The sequence below is a fragment of the Vanacampus margaritifer genome, chromosome 9 (assembly GCF_051991255.1).
Source record: "Vanacampus margaritifer isolate UIUO_Vmar chromosome 9, RoL_Vmar_1.0, whole genome shotgun sequence".
Lineage (NCBI taxonomy): Eukaryota > Metazoa > Chordata > Actinopteri > Syngnathiformes > Syngnathidae > Vanacampus > Vanacampus margaritifer.
In genome coordinates, this window is record NC_135440.1 from 10777709 (window position 1) to 10801086 (window position 23378).

The 23378-nt window shown below is 38.5% G+C and overlaps 2 protein-coding genes across 4 annotated transcripts in view; both read right to left on the bottom strand.

Annotated features, from left to right (window-relative positions):
* Positions 1-12: 12 nt before the first annotated feature.
* wdr26a (WD repeat domain 26a) lies at positions 13-16268 on the bottom strand. The gene is made up of 14 exons (XM_077575525.1): positions 14930-16268; positions 12725-12824; positions 12590-12646; positions 11928-12064; positions 9000-9097; positions 8593-8749; positions 7331-7469; positions 7094-7234; positions 4817-4936; positions 3516-3661; positions 3340-3418; positions 3131-3260; positions 2148-2342; positions 13-2077 (listed from the first exon to the last, which is right to left on the bottom strand). Exons 1-14 carry the CDS (start codon positions 15226-15228, stop codon positions 2055-2057), a joined length of 1821 nt encoding a protein of 606 aa, XP_077431651.1. The 5' UTR covers positions 15229-16268; the 3' UTR covers positions 13-2054.
* A 1792-nt stretch (positions 16269-18060) lies between these two features.
* The window catches only part of adcy3a (adenylate cyclase 3a), a 29261-nt gene continuing 23943 nt past the window's right edge, over positions 18061-23378 (bottom strand). For all 3 annotated transcript variants that reach the window (XM_077576032.1, XM_077576033.1, XM_077576031.1), the window contains 2 exons: positions 22984-23108; positions 18061-21373 (listed from right to left, as the gene is read on the bottom strand). In XM_077576032.1, the coding sequence (XP_077432158.1) occupies positions 21194-21373; positions 22984-23108 (305 nt within the window). In that variant the 3' untranslated portion in view covers positions 18061-21193. The remainder of the gene's footprint in view (positions 21374-22983; positions 23109-23378) is intronic.

The window sequence follows — 23378 nt, forward strand, 5'->3', positions numbered from 1 at the left end:
CTGGACAAAGGATTTTAAAACCCTGACTTTATTTAAAATTTGTATACAGAACAATACAGAACAGTACAATCACTTTTTGTAATAACACGCATCTGGCAGAAACTACCTGCAAGCAAAGGAAGTTCCTACTTTTTGTCATCTTACAGCAAGAGAAGCCTGAACCACAGAATCAAAAGAAATGGGCAAAAGCAGAGACATGAAAATCACAGCTGTGACTGACTGAAGTGTGAGTTTGTGTTAATTGATTATGACGATGTTTAGACAAACAGGGTTCCCATACTCCAAATGTGTCGGCATGTGTAAAAGCGCTTTCAAAATGTCACTTTATTATGGCTGAATACAACTGCACTGTAGTGCATTGTACGTACTAAATTGCTGATTTGGTTTGGATTGAGTTTTCAGTGCAGTCAGATGTAAAGACAGTCTTGTGAGTACTCATGGAAAAAAATTTAGACAAGGGGCAAAAAAACATCAACTAAAAACACAAGGAACCCTGTGAACATATTTTGTATCTCGTCTTTCAACACAACCTCATCAAACATGCCATAACACAAATATACAGCACATACATCAGAAACCAGATTGTTCACTTGAGTCTATTGAAAGGAAACACTTTGTACTTTTTTTTTTTTTACACTACGTGGGAAGTGAGTAGGTCATTATAAAACATTAAATTGTTACATTAGTAACAATGTGTACAAACTTAAATGGCCGGTCACGTGATATGGAATATACGTTTACTATCAACACATCACGTGCAGACCTGAATCCAAACACCCTTTGGACTGACATGAAAAAAAAATGTGACTGATGCAATGGGTGGCGTTAGAAATCCATCACTCCTCCAGAAATGTTCAGCTGTTCGAGGGGATTATTGCAGCTTTACTTTAAATCACTGTGTAATATTTGTGAATATTATTTTTGGATGAATTACAAATTTACTGACATTTGAGATTTTCAAGACGCAGACATGTTTGTTTTGAAATCCAAATGCTTATTTAGGTTAGAGTAAATAACAGAGGCGGTAAATCCAGGTCCAGAAAGTAAAAACCCCTGCTCCAGTTTGGCTTTAGCCCCTCGTGCTTGCTAGCTAGCTAGCTAGCTCCCTGGGTGCTTGTTTACCTGCTAGCTAGCTAGGGGCTAAAGCCAAACTGGCAAGATTTTTACTTTCTGCACCCGGATTTGCCACCTCTGGTAAACAAAAAGTAAAAGCAGGGAGTCTGACTTCAAATGTTCAACTCCATTTGTAATAAGCAAAAAATAAGTCAAGAATAAAACTTTGAACGTTGTGACTAAACTAAAAAAAATACAAGTGAATTGCAGTCTGCAGGGTGAAATGGCGACAGGCTACAATCAAACAAGGATTCATTTATAAGAGCAACCAGTGAAGCCGCAATAACAAAAGGACATCCACAACAAAGGCATGAAGCAATCTACACTGACAATCCAACATCTTGTCAGACAGAAGTCAGCTACTCAAAGTCTTACGAGATGGACGACAAACTGCTGAGCGCAAGTGGACCATCAAACACATTTTGTGCAATCTTGTGCAACATGCTCAGTAAATACTCTTCTGTCTATGCACGGAAGCAACAAAGTGGAAGGAAAACAAAGCCATTAAATCTCTTGTGTACTTTAAAATGACAACACAGCGTAGGAGAATTCTTTTAAAAAGAGCGGTTAAATGGGCGGACGTTACATCCGTTGTGTTCCTGCAGGTAAAATCTCGAGAAGATGTTGAGGTGAAGAAAGAAAGCAAACGACACGCACACGCCCTTGAGCTGTTTTGTCACTTAAACAATAAATTACGTCTCTGATAATAAATAAGAGGAGGTGTGGGTGGATCCAGTCGGGAGATGGCGTGTCAGATCAACGGAAGTCCAGGTGCGGTCTCAAGAAATCGATGGGACCTCGTGGACACCTAGCGAGCGCCGCTCCGGCCTCCGGATGCGGCTGCTCAGTCAGCAAAACGCTCCTTGCTCCATGCGGTCAAGTGTCACCAGAGTCTTAGTGCTCGTCGAGTTCACGGCGACATCGGCAGCCGTCGCCGATCATCAGCTGTCCATACTGCAACAATCTGGCACGACACAAGAGGACACGTTCGCCTCAACAACTTCTCTCTATACATGCAATATGTATTTTCTTACCGTTGAGTCCCTCTGCGTCCTGGACGTCCAGGAAAGGGGCGGGTCCCCAGATTCGGATGGTTCCGTCATCGGAGGCGCTTGCCAGCAGGCCGGGCAGGACCGGGTTCCAGCTCACACAGTTGACGGTGCGCGTGTGTCCGGTCAGCTCTGCGATGGGCAATTCGCTGCGCCTGTGCCAGATGTAAACTTTGTGGTCTGTCAAGGGACGACAGCACATGGCAGTCGACAGTTAGAACATGCGAGACAGGAATGCTAGCAGGAGTTCTGATGGAGGACCAAAAATGACAATCAATAAATACATGTGAAAATATAAATGAATATACAATTTTTTTTAATGGATACAAAAAAATATATATAAATGGAATAAAAACAAAAAAATTAATTAAGTACATTTAAAAAAAAAAAAAGCAAGATTAAAATGTAAAAAATAAATGTGGAAATAAATACAAAATTCTATACATCGAATTAATTGTCAATCAATAAATAAAAAGTATCTGCTCTCATATTTATTTATTTCATGCTGCAGACGCTGGGAGCAAGAAATGTTATTCAAATGAGGGGGCGGTCCTAAGTGTAAATGTGAGAGCAGAGCCGTTTTATTTATTGATGTTTAAATCTATTCATATATTTATTTTTGTATTTATTTCCACTTTTATTTACATTTTTTGACTCTCATTTTTGATTTTTGTATTTATTTTAGCGCTGTCAAAGTTAAGGTTTGAACTTTAAAGCTATAACTTCCACAGCATTAATTAATTTTTTTAATTTATTTATTTATGTAGCTATATACCAGTATATATTTGTTGTTGTTTTTATTTCCATTTATATATATATATTTTTAATTACATATTTTAACGTTATTTTTTAATTTTCACTTTGATTTATTTATTTAGGCATTTTTGGTCCTCCATACTCTGCACCATCCTGACGGTGAAACACAAAAAGACATTTGACAAATGTTTGTCTAAAGTTTGACATCTTGCCTTCACTGCCGCTTGCAATGAAGTCTTCGTTGTGGCCTCCAAAGCAGGAGTGAATGGTGTAGAAGCCCTGCGTCACCCCTTGGTACTTCCTCACCAGCACCCGATCCTGCAGGTCCCAAAGGTGCACTCCCTGCCAACATAGTCCATTTAACATTAGACAGTAAGAATGGACTGAAGAGGGAGCCGATAGTTGGAATTTCACCACCGACCTGGGTGGCAACATTGAGCAGAGCTAATCGTCCATTCTTGGAGACGGTGAAGGACATGATGGGATGGTCCTCCTGGACTCTGGAAGAAACCATCCACCAAAAGCACACTCCATTTAAATGGCTCCTGAACGCAGGTTTGTAAATCTGCCACAGTCGAACCTCAGTGGAAAACTTACATGTTTCTGTCCGTCAGGTCCTCGAAGTTGTAGCCGCGAATGCGCTGGTGGGTGTCCGAGGCAAGGACGGTCCGGCCATCGCCCAGACACCACAAGCACTGCACTCGAATGCCTTCCCACGAGTCCAGTAGGTTTCCATCCAAATCCTGTCCCGGACCAGGAGGACACAACACACATGATGAAAACTTATCCACAAAATGTAATGACGTCCTCTCTTTAAACCGTCATTTATTTCCCTGCGGGGACCAATCAATCTAATCTAATAAACCACAATAATAACAACGTTTCAGAATGAGGCATTCGTCTCTTAAACAACTAGAATACGATGACATTTAATGTCACTGTGTTGTCCTGAAGCCGCTCCTCCTCAGACTTGGCAGTGTGCTTACGCTCTAAAAACAGCTGGGTCAGAAATAACCTAAATCTGGCCAAAAGGGGGCCGACCTAATTTTCTTGGGTTATTTATTTCAACCAAAAAGCCGGGTCAAATGAATAACCCACAACCCAAATTATGGGGTTTTGTATGCACTCTAAAAACAGTTGGGTCAAAAATGCAGCACGTCACTACTTGGGTCAATTTGACCCATTTTTTTTGGGTTGCATAACAAGCAAAAAAAAAAAAAAAAGAGGTCCTTTTATATACACCCAAAAAAAAGATAATTGAATTTACCCAGTTTTATACAAAACAACCCCCCCCCCCCCCAAAAAAAATGGGTAGTGGATCAGTCCAGTTTTGACCCAAATTCGGTTATTGTTTACTCAACTATTTTTAGAATGTGTAAATCATTTTGCCAACCAAAACCCCAAAAAAATTTAAATTGCTTTTTGCAAAAACAACCCAATTTTTGGGTTATTTATTTAACCCAACATTTTGGTTTCAAAGCAGTTGGGTTGGTCAATTTTTGACCTAAATTGGGTTATTGTTGACTCAACTGTTTTTTATAATGTGTTAATCCTTTTGACAACCAAAACGAACATTTTTGAAATTGCTTTTTGCAAAACAAGCCATTCTGAGGTCAGAGCAGGTTTTCATCTAAGATGTCAACAAACATCGCCGCATTAATTTTCCCCTCAATCCTGACTAGTCTCCCAGTTCTTACCACTGAAAGTCACGCCCTCCTTAGGCTCTTCTTGCCCGATTTTTTTTCTCTTTCAAATATGTGTTCGTATGACCTTTGCGGACAGCTTTATTAGCAAAACCATCAGCTTGACCAACACTGGCCAACCTCAGTGATGAACTGTTGCATTGTTGGTGTGAGCTGCAAATGTGTAAGCGCGCGTGTGTGCTGAAAGCTACTCACACATTGGTAGAACTGGCCTCTCTGCCCACCAGTGATGAAGCGTTTGCCATCTGGATTCCACGCCACGCTGGTGAGACTATCTTCATGAGATTGACTCATCTTTGTCCGTAACTCCCCCGTCTAAACGAGCCGAGAGGGAACACGCTGCACTCACTTCAAGTTCCTTCAGGGCGGCTTGATGTCACGTGACCCGCCTACAGTATCTTATAATATAGTGAGCGAGCCTGTTGCATTTATGGAAATAACTATTTGTTGGTACCTTTCTCTTAATGCAGAAATGTCTTATGACTGAATCAGTAAAAATTCACCGTAAATAACATGCAACCCCCAAAATCTAAATGTCTGACTTTAACTCATTCACTGCCATTGACGGCTATAGATGTCAAAAATTCTTTTCAATTTCAATTAGTTTAGCATTTTTTGTATGAAAACCTAGAAAAAAATATATTGTACATTTAGAACAGATATATAAAATTTGTGATTAATTGTGAGTTAACTAGTAAAATCATGCGATTAATTAAGGGGAAAAAATTACGCCCCCAATTTTTTTAAATAATCTTTTCTTTTCTTTTTTAAAAAAAAGAAATAAAATAAAAGATTATTAGAAATTAGGGGCGTCAGGCGATTACATTTTTTTTAATCATAATTAATCGCATGACTTCACTAGTTAACTCTTGATTAATCACAAATTTTATATCTGTTCTAAATGTACAATAAAAAATGTCTAGGTTTTCATACTCTTGTTAACAAAAATGGGAAAAAATGTTAAACTAATAGAAATAGTTCAAATGAATTTTTGACGTCTACAGCCGTCAATGGCAGAATGAGTTAAATGGTTTTATTTTCCATCACATTTGTATTTATTATTACTTCCTGTCAGATTAACATGATTTCTGTGACTACGGCGTGTTTTCATGCCTCGCCGCAGGCACCCAGCTCAAATGAGCGGGTGTCGTATCTACCTATTCAATTCTGTGGACGTGAGCGATGACAGCCGAAACTATCAGCAACTTCTCTTTACACCAGAAATATGTGTCTGCACACAAGAAATCCCAATCTATCAGGTTACAGTTCCTTTCTCTCGAGTTGAGCAAAGTCGCCAGCCAGCATGTGGGTGGCACACGAAAAAACTCCCCCACAAATGGCGACACTCGGGGGGTGCGGTGGAGGGGGAGTGCGGGGGCGGCGGCAGGCTTCATTGGCAATTGTCTCAGCTGTGATGGATCGTCAAAGTATGTGTTCACGTGAAACGGCCAATTCAGCAAAAAATTTAAAAAACAAATTGTGGACCACTGCTCTTGAGCAATGCGCCAAATTAGCTGATTTGGAGTTAATTGTGCAATGGGGCTATGTGAGAAACTGAAGTTGTCAAGGGACACACCAATTATGTTAAACTCAATTGGGTTAAATATGAATTTAATGGCTTTTTATAAAGCAATAAATTATATTCTTTTAATAAGTTACTTGTGCATGTATGGTAGATCTTGTTAAAATTAAATTTAAAAAATAAAAAATAAATAAAAAAGAGTCAAATTAAAAAAGTAAAATTTAAAAAATAAATAAAAGTAAAATACAAAATAATAAAAGTTTAAAAAAAATTCAAAATAAAATTAAAAGTAAAAAAAAAAAGGACAATTAAAAATAAGTTACATTTAAATGCTATATCTACAGTGAACCCCCACATATTTGTGGTTCAGCACCCATGGATTCACAGATTCACATTTTTTTCGTGCAATAATTTTTTTTTTTGGGGGGGTGGACTCCCATTTTTTATGAAGGATGCATATTGGAGGCTTTTCAGCATTTTTTTAAATTTGTGTTTAAAAATGCATTTCAATAGGCATCAATTACACAAGGATTTTCACTATTTGCAGGACAGCACAATTGCTAATCCAAGCAAATAAAGTGGGTCCACTGTACACATATCAACATCACTATTTAATCAACATGCACAAAAACAATTCTACAGTGTTGTTGTTTTTTTCTGTATTTTGTAAACTGCTGACATCATGAGCGCAAACGGTGCTTGAATGGTCAGTAAAATTGCTAAACAGCTTACAGTGACGCTTTCTACATTGGCAACACTGAAGACAAGTTGTTGCTCTTGCTCGCTCGCACTACCAACACACACGCACATCAGAATAAAAGCAGCGTGTGCGTACGTTATAATTATGATGACTTCACAAAAACGGCAAGATTTTTTTTTCGTGCACCCATGACCATAATATTATATAGTACGCGATATTTGTCTTGCAAGCACGGCTGATTTGATCTTACCTGTACGTTCCACAGCCACAACTCCGAGCAATCATCAGGACCGCATGCTATCAGATAGGAATCATCGGGGCTCCATGCCAAGTAAGAAACTCCATACGCATGGCCCTCCAGAGTCTTCAGTAACTTCACCTGCCGCGTTTCCTTTAAAAATAAAAAATAAATACACACAGGTTCCAGCGCTCAAGTGGATCCCTAATTGATGACAAGCGGTAGCACGATAGCAAGTTAATACATTACCGTGTCAACATGCCATATAATGACTGTAGTGTCTTTAGAGCCAGTTGCCAGTTTTGTGCCATCGTTGGAGAACTTGCAGAACCAGACTTCATTGCAGTGTTCAGTGAGTATTTGCTGAGTGTAGCAGGGGAACTGTTTCCTATAAATAGTAACATACTTTTTGCAGAAAACATTTTCAATGAAAATGTATAAAGTATTTGCAAATAAAATGCATTATTTTAACTCATTCACTGCCATTGACGGCTATATACGTCAAAAATTAATTTGAACTTTTTCTATTAGTTTAGCTCCCCCCCCCCATTTTTGTTAACAAGAGTATAAAAACCTAGATTTTTTTATTGTATATTTAGAACAGATATAAAAATTTGGATTAATTGTGAGTTAACTCGCCATTAGGTAAATGGATTGAATAATTTTTTGCTTTGCTTTCTTTGTTGTAGCCGATTCATAATACATTTTATTTCAGCTTGGCTTTTGTTTTTTTTGTTTTTTAATTCAGTTATTTTAACGAGTTTGTTACAGTATAATTTTTGGGGAAAATGTTTCTGTTTTAACTCATTCACGGCCATTGACGGCTATAGACGTCAAAAATTCATTTGAACTATTTCTTTTAGTTTTCCTCCCCACTTTTGTTAAGAGTATGAAAACCTAGAAATTTTGTTTTATTGTACATTTAGAACAGATATAAAATTTGTGATTAATCGTGAGTTAACTATTGAAGTCATGCGATTAATTAAGATTAAAAAAATTTTAGCGCCTGATGCCCCGAATTTTTAATAATCTTTTTTTTTATTTTTTATTATTCATCCACTGCCATTGACGGCTATAAACGTCAAAAATTCATTTGAACTATTTCTATTAGTTCAACTTTTTTTTCTCCACTTTTGTTAACACGAGTATGAAAACCTAGAATGTTTTATTATACATTTAGAATAGACATCAAATTTGTTATTAAGCCGCGAGTTGACTAGTGAAGTCATGCAATTAATTAAGATTAAAAATTTTAATTGCCTCTCACCCCTAATTTTTAATATATATATATTTTTTAAATGAATTTATGGCAGTGAATGAGTTAATGATACATTATTACTTCACAATTTGTGACTAGTTTGCCGTCAAAGTAAGAGAAGGAGTTTGTCTAACCACCTCCATACGATACTTTTCTATCTCCTCAACAGCACAATGCCAAAAACTATCAGGATTTTTGTGTGTGGATAAAAACAGATCAGAAAGAGGTTCTAGAAGTTCACTGTGTGGGTTACCGGCTGCAGCCGTGGTCCAGCAGCAAGGACACGGAGTCCAGCCCGCTGTCCAGCTTAGTGTTGTGGTAGAGGCAGCGCTCCCGCTGTAGTTCCACCGCCTGTTTGAGCAGAGTCTGCAGTCTCCGAGGAGGCAGCATCACCGACGGAGGCAAGTAGGCTGCACGCAAAGATCACCTTCAATATGAACAGCTTTTGCTAAAAAAAACTTACTGTATTCTCAACATGCTTTTGTTTACTTCTGCCGAGCAACAATCACAAGGCAGATCACGTTAAAGTGAAACGGACTAAACATGAATTCAATAGATTTTAAATGTATAAAAGCAGCTGCAGGATGTCAGTAGGGTCTGATAAGCGATCAGTACAATACAGCGTGTGCAGTTGGTGTGTATGAGTCAGACGGCACTCACTCTGGAGTTTGTCCAGCAGCTTTGTTCGGGATACGGTGCCTTTGCCTTCCCAGTCCGCTTTGGCACGCAGGTCCTCTGCGTGACTGCACATCAGGTACCTTCAAAGCACACAATCAACCATGATGATTTACTGTATATACACAGTAAAAGAACCGAAGGGTCTATTCAGACTTTAAACAGGCCAGAGTTTGTTTCCCACGGCGATCCGGACCTTTTGTGCAGGTCTGAATACACACAAACGAATACTGGTGCAGACCGAGACCCACTTTTTGAGGCGGTCTCAGTCGGCTTGCAAAAGTACTCAGTGTGGTTTGCTTCGCAGTCTGAATACAAACCGCGGCTGATCGGCTCCAACTACAGGACATATACGCCTTTTTGGGCTTAGCCACCGTAGCCCAGCCTTGCGGTGAGGAAACATTGCCCGGTAGTGAATATTGTGCTAGGTTCATTCATAATCATCCGTATTCTGTCTAGCCATGCTTCTGTCAGCATGTTGCGGTGGGGGCGGGGCACGCCGAGCCCAACTGCTCCTCCAGGTTACTGTGCGCAATCGACGGCGCATTCCAAAATTAGAAACAGCGTCGCGGAGTCTCCGTTGAATGAGCTACTCTTGATGCTTGCAAATATTTTGCATCTAAGAACGCCACAAATGTCGGAATTTCATGTTTTTCTCTATTTCCGGGTTTGGTTATGCTTTCAGCCCTCGTTATTTTTGTCCAATGGGAGCACAGATCGTCATGCGGGTCGATGTGATTACGCAATATAGTCCACTTGCAAAAAGCACAGTGTGAATATAAACCGCACCAAACGAAAAAAATAAATAAAGTCACTTTTGGTCCGGACCAAACAAGCGGACTAAAGGACTTTTCTGATCTGAATACACCCCAAGTGAATTTTGCCAGAGAACAGTCAACAAAATAGCTAAACCCAATACAAGTGATGCAGATTTCCGACAGCGGCTATAGCACTCCCAAGCAAAATATTTTCATTATTGTAATTTTAAATATGAAAAGGAAAAACCTAGTAAATATATTACAAGATAAAGATCTAATAGTTATACGTAATTGTGTGTATTTATATATATAATACGTAAATATCTTGCTAAAGATATGGTAAAATCTCAATGAGTTTTTCAACCTGATTAAATGAAGATGAAATTAAAATATATTGTCTAATAAACATGTTGCTTAGATTAGGCCAATGTAGAAACAAATTTAATCAGTTCAATCTCTAAAAATGATCCAGAACAGCATGCTGCCAAGGCATAGAAATCTAAAACTGGTTAGCATTGCCTGTTGAAAGTAAACGGTCAGAAGCAAGTCATCAATGTAACTGTAAACTGTGCTAAACAACTGAGAAGGGGGACATATTTGCAGAGGTGAATACTCTAGGGATAGGTCACTATTCACTACTAGTTAGCAGTTGTGCTCATACGTTTACATATCCCTTGGGCAAGAGTTTGCAACCTGCAGCCACATGTGGCTCTTTAGTCCATCTCCTGTGTGTAGTGAGTAGATATTAACTCTTTGACTGCCAGACGTTTTCAGAAAAGGGATGCCGTGGGTGCCAGCCGATTTAAGCATTTTTGACTGATCTTTCAAGGTCCACAGAAAATTATGTGTTTGGACTATGGAAACACACATACTACCAAATGAAGGATTGGACTCTTATCTTTCATCAGAAAAAAAAAGTTTGTTTCTACCTTATTCCGTTTTTCAGTAATCAACAATAGAAAATGGTTAGTTTCACCTCTGTTTTGAAACAAACGTCTTTTAACGTCTTTGGCACTCCTCCATAGGATTTTACGAAACGTTATTTGACGTTTTTGGTAGTCAAAGAGTTAATATTTTTTTCTACATATTTTAACTTTTTTGAGCAAAATATTATTTAAATGAATTAATGATTTAGATTTAAAAATAATAATAATATATATTTTTTTTTATCTGAGTCCAAATTTTTAAGTTGTGAGAAAAAGACAAAAGGTATGTGCAAGTTTTTTGTAAATACCTAAACATGTCCAAAAAGTGACCATAAAATGTCCAAAAGGGAAGAGGAAAAGCAAAAAATTACCAAATAATGTACAAAAAATTGCCCAAAAAGTGAGAATATGTATATTTAAAAAACATTTAAAAAGTCCCCATAAAATGTCCCAAAACAAAAGAAGAAAGGCAGAAATTTACCATAAAATGTCTTTGAGATTGCACCCCCCCCAAAAAAAAGTGAATAAAACGGGAGGCATTGTAAAGTGCTTTGGGCAGCATATGGTGTAGATGAAAAAAGTGCTCTATAAAAAACAGTCCATTTACCAGTCCAAAAGTAACTGTAGATGTCCAAAAACAAAAGAAGAAATCCCCAAAATTACCATACGATGTACACAAAATTGCCACCAAAAAAAAGGTCAGAAAATTGATAGCAAAAAGGCAGAAACATATGTCAAGAAATAGCCATGTCCAAAAAAGGAAGAAGAGAGGCAGAAAATAACCATAATCATAAAATTGCCAAATATGTCAGAAATTTGGCAGAAAGGTCTAAAAATGCATAAAAAACTAAGTGAACAATTACACACACATTTTTTTTTCCCCAAAAACGGAAGACGAGGTAGAAGAAAATTAATCTGCATGTTTGTTCTATTATGGTTAGCTCTTGGACCCTCAGTACATTAGACTAACAACAACACACTGTTTCTTTCATTCAGCATAATGTTCAAAGGTTTTGACCTCAAATGGCTCTTTTGACAGTTAAGTTTGCTGACCCGTGCCCTAGGCGGGTAACGTAAACTTCTAAGCACAACTGCATATCCAGTCAAGAAAAGAAAAAAACAACAACCACAGTAATACTCTTGGACCCAAAACATGGTACAGAAAAAAACTGAAAGGCAACACCCAATATTTTCAACAAGTTGATACTGATAAGGATGGTTGTACTGACCCGCTCAAAATGTGAATGCGCTCAGTGTTGTACTTGAGAGGAGTGAGCTCGGCTCTGAGAACCTGCAGAGCCTCCAAGACTTTCCCGTCCTCCAGATACTCCAAATACTTTTGCTGCAGCAGGAGGAACTTCATGCGCTGTGCAGTTAAGAGGCAGAAAAGCTCATGTGGCTTTCACGTGATTTGCATTGCACATTATACAGTAGAACCAAGCAATGACAATGAAACCCTTCATACAAAACATCTGTTAAAAATACGGCTAAGGAAATTGAAGGCTTGGATTTATTTCCAAATGGAACAACCTGATCATAATCTGCATTTTTTTTTTTTTGGACCCACCATGATAATTATGATAAATTGCGTGATAATTGATGTGCTAATAAAAAACGGTGTTAAAGGGCATGATGATTGCTTTGTGTAGCTCAATGGAAAAAAGCCCAACGCATCGTTAAAATCTACACTCAGATACTTTGTGTTGTCAGGAACTTCGGGATTAGCGGGTTCATGGTGTTCATACAACCAATTGTGCTAATCTGGTGCTTATCTGATTGACCGATTATGGAGTTCAAACACTACATACTCAATCATGTCATATCCTCTCCTCATTCATATAAAAAAAAAAAAAAGTTAGTATTTAGTGAGTGACGGTTTGGGGATACTCACCACTACAGCAGTAGGAGAATGCATCAGCGCCTTCAGCTCATTCAGGTCACTCTCTGCCTAAATGAGTCAAAACACAAATAAAATCATATGCTGTACTGCGTTTGTGTACTCGCGCGGCAAATAACTCGGCCCAACCTTGTCCCACTCTCCTTCCATGACGTGATTGCGAAACTTGGTGGCAGAGGGATGCTCCAGCCTGCAGCCAGATTCTTGCATGAGGAGGTCCACCGTCTGACTGTGTACAACAAACGTCACAGAGTAGAAAATCAATTCACATCAATGACCCGAGAGTACGTCTCATCTCGTAACATGTGACCTTGTGTTTGGACGAGTTGATCCTGAGGAAGAGTGAGGCTTGCTTGTGTTGTTTTCTTTCTTTTTTTGGTGGTCTCCTGCCTTGCTACCATTTCTTGAAATGGTACCTTCAATTATTTCAAACCATCCAGAATCCTGCCGCTATTACACTAAAGCAAACGACAACCACTATAGACCTTTTTAGAATATGTTTGTAAACGATAGGCGCGAGGGTACTTGAGGTGATTGCTGCTGACCTGAAACTGAAAATAGCTCCGCTATCAATCAGTTTATACGATTGCTGAAACTACATTTTGTGTTAAAAAATAAATAAATAACTATAATAAGAGCGTCCATTGTTTTCATCTTTGTCAACTCATTTTAAACATGATTGATTTAAAAATATATATATTTTGGTATTAGTGTACAGCCAAACGTAAGAAGGAAGTCATTATCAAACAGTTGTTTGATAATTTTAGTTTTCTTTGCTTTATTACACAATTAGAATTCAACAAATACTCCATATCTTAAAAAAAAATCTAAAATTAATACTAAAACGCAATAAACTCATTCACTGCCATTGACGGCTATAGACGTCCAAAAATTATTTTAACTATTTCTATTAGTTTAAAAAAAAATCCACTTTTGTTAATCTAAAAAATTAGGGGCGTCAGCCAATTACAATTTTTAATTGTAATTAATCGCTTGACATCACTAGTTATTTTTATTATTTAAAAAAAAGAAAAGATTATTAAAAATTAGGGGCGTCAGGCAATTAAAATTTGTAATCGTAATTAATCGCATGACTTCAATAGTTAACTCACAATTAATCACAAATTTTATATCTGTTCTAAATGTACAATAAAACAAAAGTTCTAGGTTTTCATACTCTTAACAAAAGTGTGGGGGGGGGGGGGGAACTAATAGAAATAGTTCAAATGAATTTTTGACGTCTATAGCCGCAATGGCAGTGAATGAGTTAAAACAGAAACATTTTCAAAAAAATTCTACTTTAACAAACTCGTTAAAATAACTGAATTAAAAAACAAAAAAAACAAAAAGCCAAGCTGAAATAAAATGCATTATGAATCGGCTACAACGTTAGCAAAGAAGGCTAAAATTATTCAATCCATTTACCTAATGGCTAGTTTTTTCAAGTGCTCTGCCTTGGTCAAATGTCATGTTAGGGTTTGTCTACGAATGGTGAAATATGATATTCCATTTTGTTTTGCTACCTGAAAAGTACATGACTTTATGGTGAAAAGGTCTGTAATAAAAACACAATCACAATACAGGGAAAACTCAACTGTTAAGTTTCTAGTTATCCCAGAATAATAGTGACTCATTTGATAGCTATTGTAGGTATTAATAAGCAACAGACAGTCAGATATCTGTCAAACAAGCTACAGCAGAATACAAAACGTGCCATTAATCTTTTAGATGCCGGGGTGAGCTCCAGGTAGTGTTTTACTATAATGTCATTTTTACAGTAAATTTTGTTCGACTGTAAAGTGAAGCGTTCAACTTTAGAGGCTTATGTATTCATAAGAGTTATATTTTTATAAAGGCAAATACTGAATAGAGAACTATTGAATCGATTCTCTTTGGCTATCACGTGTATGTGGAATGGTGTGAATGTGTTATAATAACTCATTTGATTATATTGTACAGTGTGTCTGTCCTTTACAAGTGAAGGCAGTGGTTATTAAGGTAGTTTCAACAGTGTGGTCCACGTATTTCTTGAGAGAATGTTTACGAAACGTTGCGACCTTGAGAGAACCCTGATGTCAATTCAATATTCGCTAGCATTGCAAACGATCGCCTCAAAGTGGAATATGGGCTTAACAAAACATGTATTTCGAAGGCGCACTGGTATCTTTCGGCGCAGCCATTCACGAGCTGACGTTGGTGAGCGCTTTGTCGTCATAGAAGACAGAACCGTAACTGTATTTTCTCCCCAGAAGAGTTCGAAAATGTGCTTATGTCATCACCAGTGTTGTGTCCCGTCTTGTTGATAAAATGTGAAGTCCACTCCAGCTCACTTACTTGAGACCCAAATCGTGTAAATGTTGTCCGATGAGCCTGATGACGTCTTCCTCAGACTGAGACAAGCGCTTCTTTTTCTTGACGCCACAGTTGATGTCGCCCGAGCTGTTGTTGTTGATGTTGTTGGACGCAGGCTGGGCTGACACTCCGTTGTTGTTACTCACCGAGTTTCCATTGTTGCTGGCTGACACAAGTCCATTTGAGTGAGCTGCCCCAGCGGCGGACGACTCACCGTTCTGGGTACCGTTTCGGCAGGACAGTTCAGGGTCTCGGTCCTGCGCTGCCCCGTTAGCCTGCATGTTAGCTCTCAGTTCGTACGTCGAGTATAAACCGAAAAAGAACAACAGACCCGGTGGGACAACGCGGGGGGTAACAAAACCACCGGCAAAGCAGCCGACAGGCCCACTGACCCAGATGCAGCCCCAAACTGTCTTGTTCCCTTGCGGCCGAGTCTGCTGCTTGATTCGCGGCGGTTGCTGCGACAAAACAAAAAACGAACAATTCGACTCGGAGGACGAAGACACGAAGGTGACAATGGTTTCTAGCGCCACATTTTGCGGAATTTCGTAGTATTTGGCGCTGTCATATAGCGCTTCGGTCGCGTTAAAGTTACTGGTTATTAAAGCTTGTTATTGTTGCTCCCAGACAGCTGCAGCTCTGTTATGGACTTACGCAGTGACGTCAGCGGAAATTCCTTCATGTCTTTTTGTACGTGCGGCGTCACCGCTAGGGGCGCACACGTGCCTGATCCCTCTACTTCTATTTGTTATCCGCACCAATTCCAGCATCAACCTGGGCGCGTGTGCAACTAGAGGGCAGTTCAAGGGGAGACACAACCAATAGAAAAACAATAGCAGGTTACCACTGCTGATTTTTGCGTTTTAGTTGCTACTAGCACTATGGGGTCATTTTCTTTCTTTCTTTCTTTTTTATATCCAGCTTGACGTTCATGTAGCTATATGCTCTTTTGTCGTCATTAAATAATTAGCACACTACTGTGTCACAATATAGTACTTAATAGTTTTTTTTTTTTTACACTATTACCTTGGATGACATTGCAGTTCAGCAGTTGGAAAACTTTGGCATACCAGAGGGCAACGTCTTAATAGTGAGGCAAAGCTACTAGTTGACAAATCTGTAATGGTAGTAATAGCAATAGCATTATTCGTGACATAAAATTGTACTAGTTAACATCCAGTGCAGGGATACCCGTTGCCCCCCAAGGACCTTATTGGTAGCCCACGGGCCTGTCCTAAATAGCTCGACATTGTTATTTTCTAGGAATGTTGTAAGATTGATAGTTTGAAAATGTGAACACTGGCAGAAATTTATAAAAGTAAATAGTTGAATATTAGGGGTGCACCGATCACAATTTTCCGGCCTATCACCTATCTTCTAAAAAGTCTGACCTGCTGATGCCGATTTTTTTCCCATAACAAAGCATACTTTTTCAGTGTTCCAATCTTATTTTATTTGAAAACATTGAAAGATATCTGTAAAATAATAGAAACGGTTTGTTTTAACTGCACATAAAGTATTTCTCTCAAATAAAATCTAAAAACTAGAAAAACATCTCAGCAGAAGAAGACAGTGGCTGACTTTTTCAGACCTTTAAGAGGTTAATGATATTGGTGGAAAAGATCGGTTTAAAAAATAAAATAAAAAAAGCACGCCACTATTTATGAGTAACTGACGGGAGGTTAGACTTGTCGAGCATTATGGGCTGTCATTTCAATGACAACGATGCGCTAATTGGCTGATGACTACGCAACCGGAAGTCACTTTGACGGTGCAAGCGGTGGTAACGTAACGTCTTTGCAGCAGCAGAATTGCTATATCCGACATCAAAGCGCCAAATCGGAGAAAGATGGACGTTGATAATCGCCGATTTAATTATGAATGGACTGGCAAAAACGTTTATCTTACCTTTTTCGCGCACAAAGCAAATGTGTTTTTTGTGCAGAAGCAAGGTGGCGCTGTTAAAAAAGTGAAAACACAACGCCATGAGAAGCGCCACCGTGAGATTGCCTCCCAAAATCAGAACTCCGAACAGATCAAATAAAAAAAGCTGAAAAAGTCATATGAGGCTTCTCGCACAAAAATGACCTCGTGAATGACAGAAAAGCAAAAGGTAACGGAGGGCTCAGTCAAAGTGGCCTGGATCATGGGTAAGCACAAGAAACAATTTTATAATGCACTTTAAAAAACTTTGCTAAAAGGAAGTGTAATTGCTGCCATCTTTATTTCCTTTTGAAATATATAATGCTTTTATTTTGACATTGCAAAACAGAAGTTGCGGGCTTGCCTGTATGTTGCCCATTGAAGAAGACTGCCGTTGATTGAGAGCAGGCCAAAGTGGTCAGTAGTGTTTTGAATTATCGTTGCTTAGATGTTAAACAATGCAATGTTTATAGTAAATGCAATGTTTGTCTTTTTTGTATGTCTGAAATTTTAATTCTATGGTGTTTTGCTGTGCAATAAACATCTGTAAAAGGCACTTGAGACTCGCATCCAATCAATGGGCGGCATAGGAAGGACATTTTTTTACTTTAGATGTATGTCAGCATTTGAACTCCCAAGATACTTGATTCACCTTTAGTTAAAGTTGATTATTTTTTACTTTTAGTAATACAGTATGCAAGAAAGACTGTTACTGAAAATAAATGTTTTCGTGCCTTCCAGTAACCCAGACCCAAACTACATAAAAACAGCAACAACAACAAAAGGCCAACATTTTTTATTTATTTTGGCAACACACACATTCTGTGGACCTATGACTTCCTCCCAAAATTAAAAATAATTCTGGACGTTTTACATTTCTAATTGAGAACCAATTTTCTTGTGGCCATTTAGCAATCAAGAACTAGAAATTAGAAGAACATAAAAGTGCCATTCATTTCATTCAATTTTAAGGACAAATGCTATATTGGGATATGTCTCCTTAAAATTATCTGTCATTGTTGTTTTTTTATGCTTTTCTTGAGCAAACTTTTTTACAACTTGAAGTTGAAATCTTAAATCATACTAAATCCCCACTGTTGATGCATCCAGACACTGAACTACGTTTGGAAAATAAATGATAGGCCTATTTTGTTGTTGTTAAATAAATAATGAAAAGTGACACATTTTCATTTAGAAAAAAACAACTCACTTTATTATGACAACTGAATGAACAAGGAAACATCTACTTATATGTACTTGAAATGAAAAAAATAAAATAAAAATAAAAAAAGCATTCTCGGGATCAAATGATACAGTAGATGTCTACAACATAAATCAATTAGGAAACAGCAAGGGGCTCATTACCATCAAGTCATGAATCAATTAGAGGAAATTGGGATATTGAGGGTGACTAGAACCACTTGGGGAAATCTATGTTGTCTTTTGGTGCTATTCGCTGGAGTTACATACATAGCAACGTAAAATTGGCAATTAACACATTATTTAAGGTGCTATCTTGTTCCCAAGATTATTCCATAATACAAGTAAGGAAACAATCCCAAATCTATGTTTTGGCTTAAACATCCAGTCATATCATGGTAATTGGCACTTTCACATGAGCGTAAAAAATGTCGCAGTTGTTTGCAATAAATTCATCTGACCCATAAATACCGTTTTGACTCTTATGTACAACACGTTTTTTTAAATGGAGCACAATTTTACATTATATTATAAAAATATGAATTAAAGGGGACGGAATGTCAAGGTTTGCCGAAGAAACTATTGCACTTTGATCCCATTCTACAGCTCCGGCTTCCGAAACACACGGACTCAAAACTTCCATTTATTTACTAATTCTGCTGTGTGTCCTGGCTACCAACTTGTACATCTAAAATGGCGACTTTATGGAGAAGGATGTTCTCATCTTGCCAAACAAGAGAGAGATCATTTGAAGTACAGTAAGTAGTGTACTATGTATGACACCCAACTTAGTGTTTGTCAAACCTTGGGTTCCATTTTAGTGTGAAATTCCTCATCACCAAAGAACAAATAAAACATTATTACAGGACATCTTAATAAATTAAACATGAAAGAAACTAGAGGTCACAAAGAAGAACATTTAAACAAAAACATGTTATTGTGTGTACAAATCATGTTTTTGTGTACAATTTTGACCTGAGAAGTAACTAAAGCTGTCAAAATTTACGTTGAAAATCTAAAGTAGATTAATGGCACGAATGAATTTCCATACTCAAGTAAAGTGCAGGTACCTCAAAATTGTACCCTTGTGTTAGTATAATTCCATTACTTTCCAACATGGGTTTGTTTGTTTGCCAGCTGTTAAAGATTTGGCACACGTAAATCATTTGGAAGCTGAGGGTAGCCAGCTATTTCTAATAATAAAAAAAATACATTTGATGATCGGTGATCAATAGACAGGCTGCAGTCCCGATCCGGACCCAGGTGTCTTTCTATATGGAGACAAATTTGGACCAATACTTTGATGAATTTCACACGCACACTGGAAATGCACATTTTGTGTGCACAATAAATAACTTCTCCAATTGGACAACTCAGCCAATCAAATTGCTTAATGGGAGAAGGTTTGCGAGTGCTGCAAGTGTTTTTTCAGTGAGGTAGGAAAATGGTGAAGATAACTGGGTAAACAAGTTATGCTGCAAAACAAGAACACTTTTTAATATTGAAAGGGTTTCCCCCAGTGCTTTTGCTTTTTGAATATTTATTTATAGATTTTCCTTAAAATATTTGAATATCCGCAACTTTGATTATTTACGTTAATTACTGTATTTGGTTTATTTTCTAACCATATTTGGCATTTCAGGAAGTCAACACAAAAAAAAGTTTTTGACAACAATATTTTTTATGCAGCCCCACTAATCTAAATAAAGTATTATTATTAATATTGTGTTATATGAATTAAAAATCCAGCTGTTTTTATCCATTTCAGGGGGCGGCCATTTTGTCGACTGAAGATGACATCAATGTTGCTCAGGTCTCAGGTAACAACCAATCACAGTGCAGCTTCAGAAAACACATGAGCTCTGATTGGTTGTTGCCTGAGCAACATTGATGTCATCTTCAGTCGACAAGTGGCAAAATGGCCGCACCATGTGATGGATAAAAAACGGCTGGATTTTGCTTCATAACTCATATTCTACAATATTAATCAGAATGTCATGTTTAGACTAGTGAGGTCACATATAACATATTATTGTCAAGAATTTTTTTATGTTGACTTCTACTTTAAGCAATATTTAAAATAAATTTGAGAAACTGGTCCTTCCGGCTAGCTATAAAAATTGAATGCATTTTCCTGAAATGGACCTAAAGTCATTGTAATAATAGATTTTAGTTTGATCGTCTACTTCTGAGACTGAGAGTGTCACTGTATATGATATTATCATCAAATGTCAAAAAAATAATAATAATAATAACGCCGTCATAATGAACTGCAGTTATCCTTTAAAAGCACAGTCAATGGACATAGCCGACTTGAGATAGTGGAATCCTTCATGTAAAATTTGGTGATCACATCTGTGATAGGCACTTCTATCTACCAACAATGAGTCAAACAAACGCTATCTTCTGTGTGGCTTCACTTTTGTCTCCGTCCAAACACAGTTTTTCCTATGATTGATTTTGATGGCCCAGGCCAGCAGTGTACGAAAGTGTGCTTTGGAGATCCATGAGCAGACAGGAGAGGAGAGGACAGGACAGGACAGCACTGACTGAGCTAACCTATTCCCCGGCCAGGAGCATGGAGAAGAAATACGTTGAGAAAATCGAGCAACGCGGACAAACTATCACACACGCCTATGAACGTCCGTCCCCTCTCTTCAGGTCATTTGTGTTTGTTTGTTAAAGGAGCATAACAGTAAAGTCACAGTGTGATTCCAGTCTGCGCTTTCAAAATCATCACCATGACCTTAATTATTTTAGTCCCCCCTTATACAAAGTACCAAATGTTCATACTACTGGTACACATTATTATGTACATTTTCACACAGAAATAAATCCTAATCGAGCAGTATCCCCTCCTATAACAAACGATTCTAGTTGACCGTGACACGGAATTACAAGTACATTCTCTACTGGCATTAAAAGAGGGACAGCTTCAGTCGCGAGTGTCCAGCGCAGCCTGCAAAAAGACGTGATTCCGCAGAGACGTGTAGGCAGTGTCGAGGGTTACGAGGGCATTTCATGGTTTCAAGGCAAATGACTTTGCATTCAAAAAGCTCTTTCCGCAACCTCTTTGAATTTAGCATACAGTACAGCTGCTGTTATGACTTTTTGTGTTTGGGTTTAACTGTCTACGACTTGATGTGGAAGCGTGACAGAGGAGCCGTTCAGAAAGGAACCTTGTTTGTCCCTTCCCTTCAGGAAATAAGTGAGCAATTCCCCTTTTCCCTTCACAAAGATTGGCCCCCTCCTCACAAAGCGGAAGCCATACTCTTTGAGGATGTTGTAGCAATCTTCCACCACCTGGGACACACACACACGCACACAACAGAATGATGTAATCCATTATTTGCACAATTCCGTTGTCCCATATTTAGCTCATTCCAAAATTGATTACATTAATCTTTTCCATCATCAAGAAAAAAGTGCCCCCCCCCCCCCCTTCAGGTCTTCTTCACAGCCATTTTCTTCCATTTGCTTTTGTAGCTCTTGTCAATCTGCATCAGACTGGAATGAGGAAGTTGGATGACAGCCAATTTGAGATCCCTCTAGAAATGTTCCATCAAGTCCGAACTCTGGCTGGGACACTCAAAAGACACTGGCAGACTCCTCAAGTCAGTCCTTTCTCATCATGGCTGGAATATGACAACATTGCTTTCACCGCTGACCTAAATGTACATTGCTCCATAATTTTTGTGTCAAGTAAAACTGTTTGCGAGCATAAAAATGGTTTGTGAGAACGAACCCTGAAAAAAAAACAAAAACAAAAAACACTCGCTACTTGCGCACATCCTTGCAAGTCTACGCTCAGTGAGATACCACCTTAAAGGGATTACATCACGGAATTTTAACTATAGGCATATAGTGATTAAATTTTACCTTTGACACCACGGCGATGTAATTTGTAATGAAATATTAGTTATTTTGCTGGCTACTTTTCTAATGCGGAAGTAAAACGCCCGGTTCAGTAAAACCCCGCCTCTCCCCGTGCGCTGTGTGGCCATGCAAGATCGGCCAGCCGTGCGTCTTCTTTACATGTGGAAATTGGATGGATGTTCAATTCTTCAATAAACAAAACGTCTCCTTGCCGCAAGAAATCATAGCGGAGGGGAGGGGAGAAGAGAAAAGAAAGGAAGAAAAGAAGGAAAAAACCTGAGACCTGCTGCTTACGCTAAAACCACTACACCAGGGGTGCTCAAGTTTGGTCCTCGAGAGCCCCTATCCAGCCTGTTTTCCATGTTTCTCTCCACTAACACACCTGATTCATGATCAGGATCGTTATCAGGCTTCTGCAAAGCTTGCTGATTAGCGGATCATTAGATTCAGCTGTGCTGCAGGAGGGAAACATGGAAAACAGGCTGGATAGGGGCTCCTGAGGACCGAACTTGAGCACTCATGCACTACACTATTCGTTCAGTTAGGTTCACCAGTGCAAAAAGTTGTACTTGTAGTTTACACAAGTGTAAGCCAGAACCCTTTCTAGGATTTTAAGACGGCCAATTGTCATTGCACTTTGGCATTGCAAATGTGAAGGATAATTAATTGCTTTGAATTTATTTGGACAGAATGTTTACTGATAAAGGCTATTTTTGTCACTATCCCATGGAGGTCTCAGAGGAAGTGGGCGTGCGTTTAGTCCGCAGAGGCGGTGCAGGGGTGGGGCCGCACCTCATCACGTCAAAAAGTTCCAACAGCTCGTTTTCTCAGGTTGGGAGGGGCTGGTGCTTGGAGAGCAGAATGACCTAGAATTTCTCATAGAGGAAAACACCACTTTGGTGATGTTTTTGGTGAGGAATTAGCATTTTAACATGACTAAAAGCTCCAAAAAGTTGATTTTTTTTTCACAATGCTGTCCCTTTAATCGTGTGAAAGAATAGGTGATCTTAACAAAAAGGTAAAAACTGTTGCCATACCTGAATGTTTCCCATGACGCCCGTGGACTCCATACGACTGGCAACATTGACTGTGTTTCCCCAGATGTCGTAGTGAGGTTTACGTGCACCAATCACACCTGCTAAAACTCCTCCCTTATTCAGACCTGATGGAGAGCATTAATAAAGAAGCAAAAAAAAAAGAGGTACTGTTAAATGTTAATATTTTCCTTCATCTGTTCAGATCTGGAAGTAAATTGAACCCATTGAGGGTTCATGTACCGTGTTTGTATTCGGAATATCAGACAGCCTTTCATGTATTTTTGTTCATGGCATTATTTAATCAGTGGACTCGATAGATATGGTAGTACTTTTCAAGAATAGACTTCGGAGTGAGACAAATCAACCCTATATGAAATATCCATGTAAAATTAATG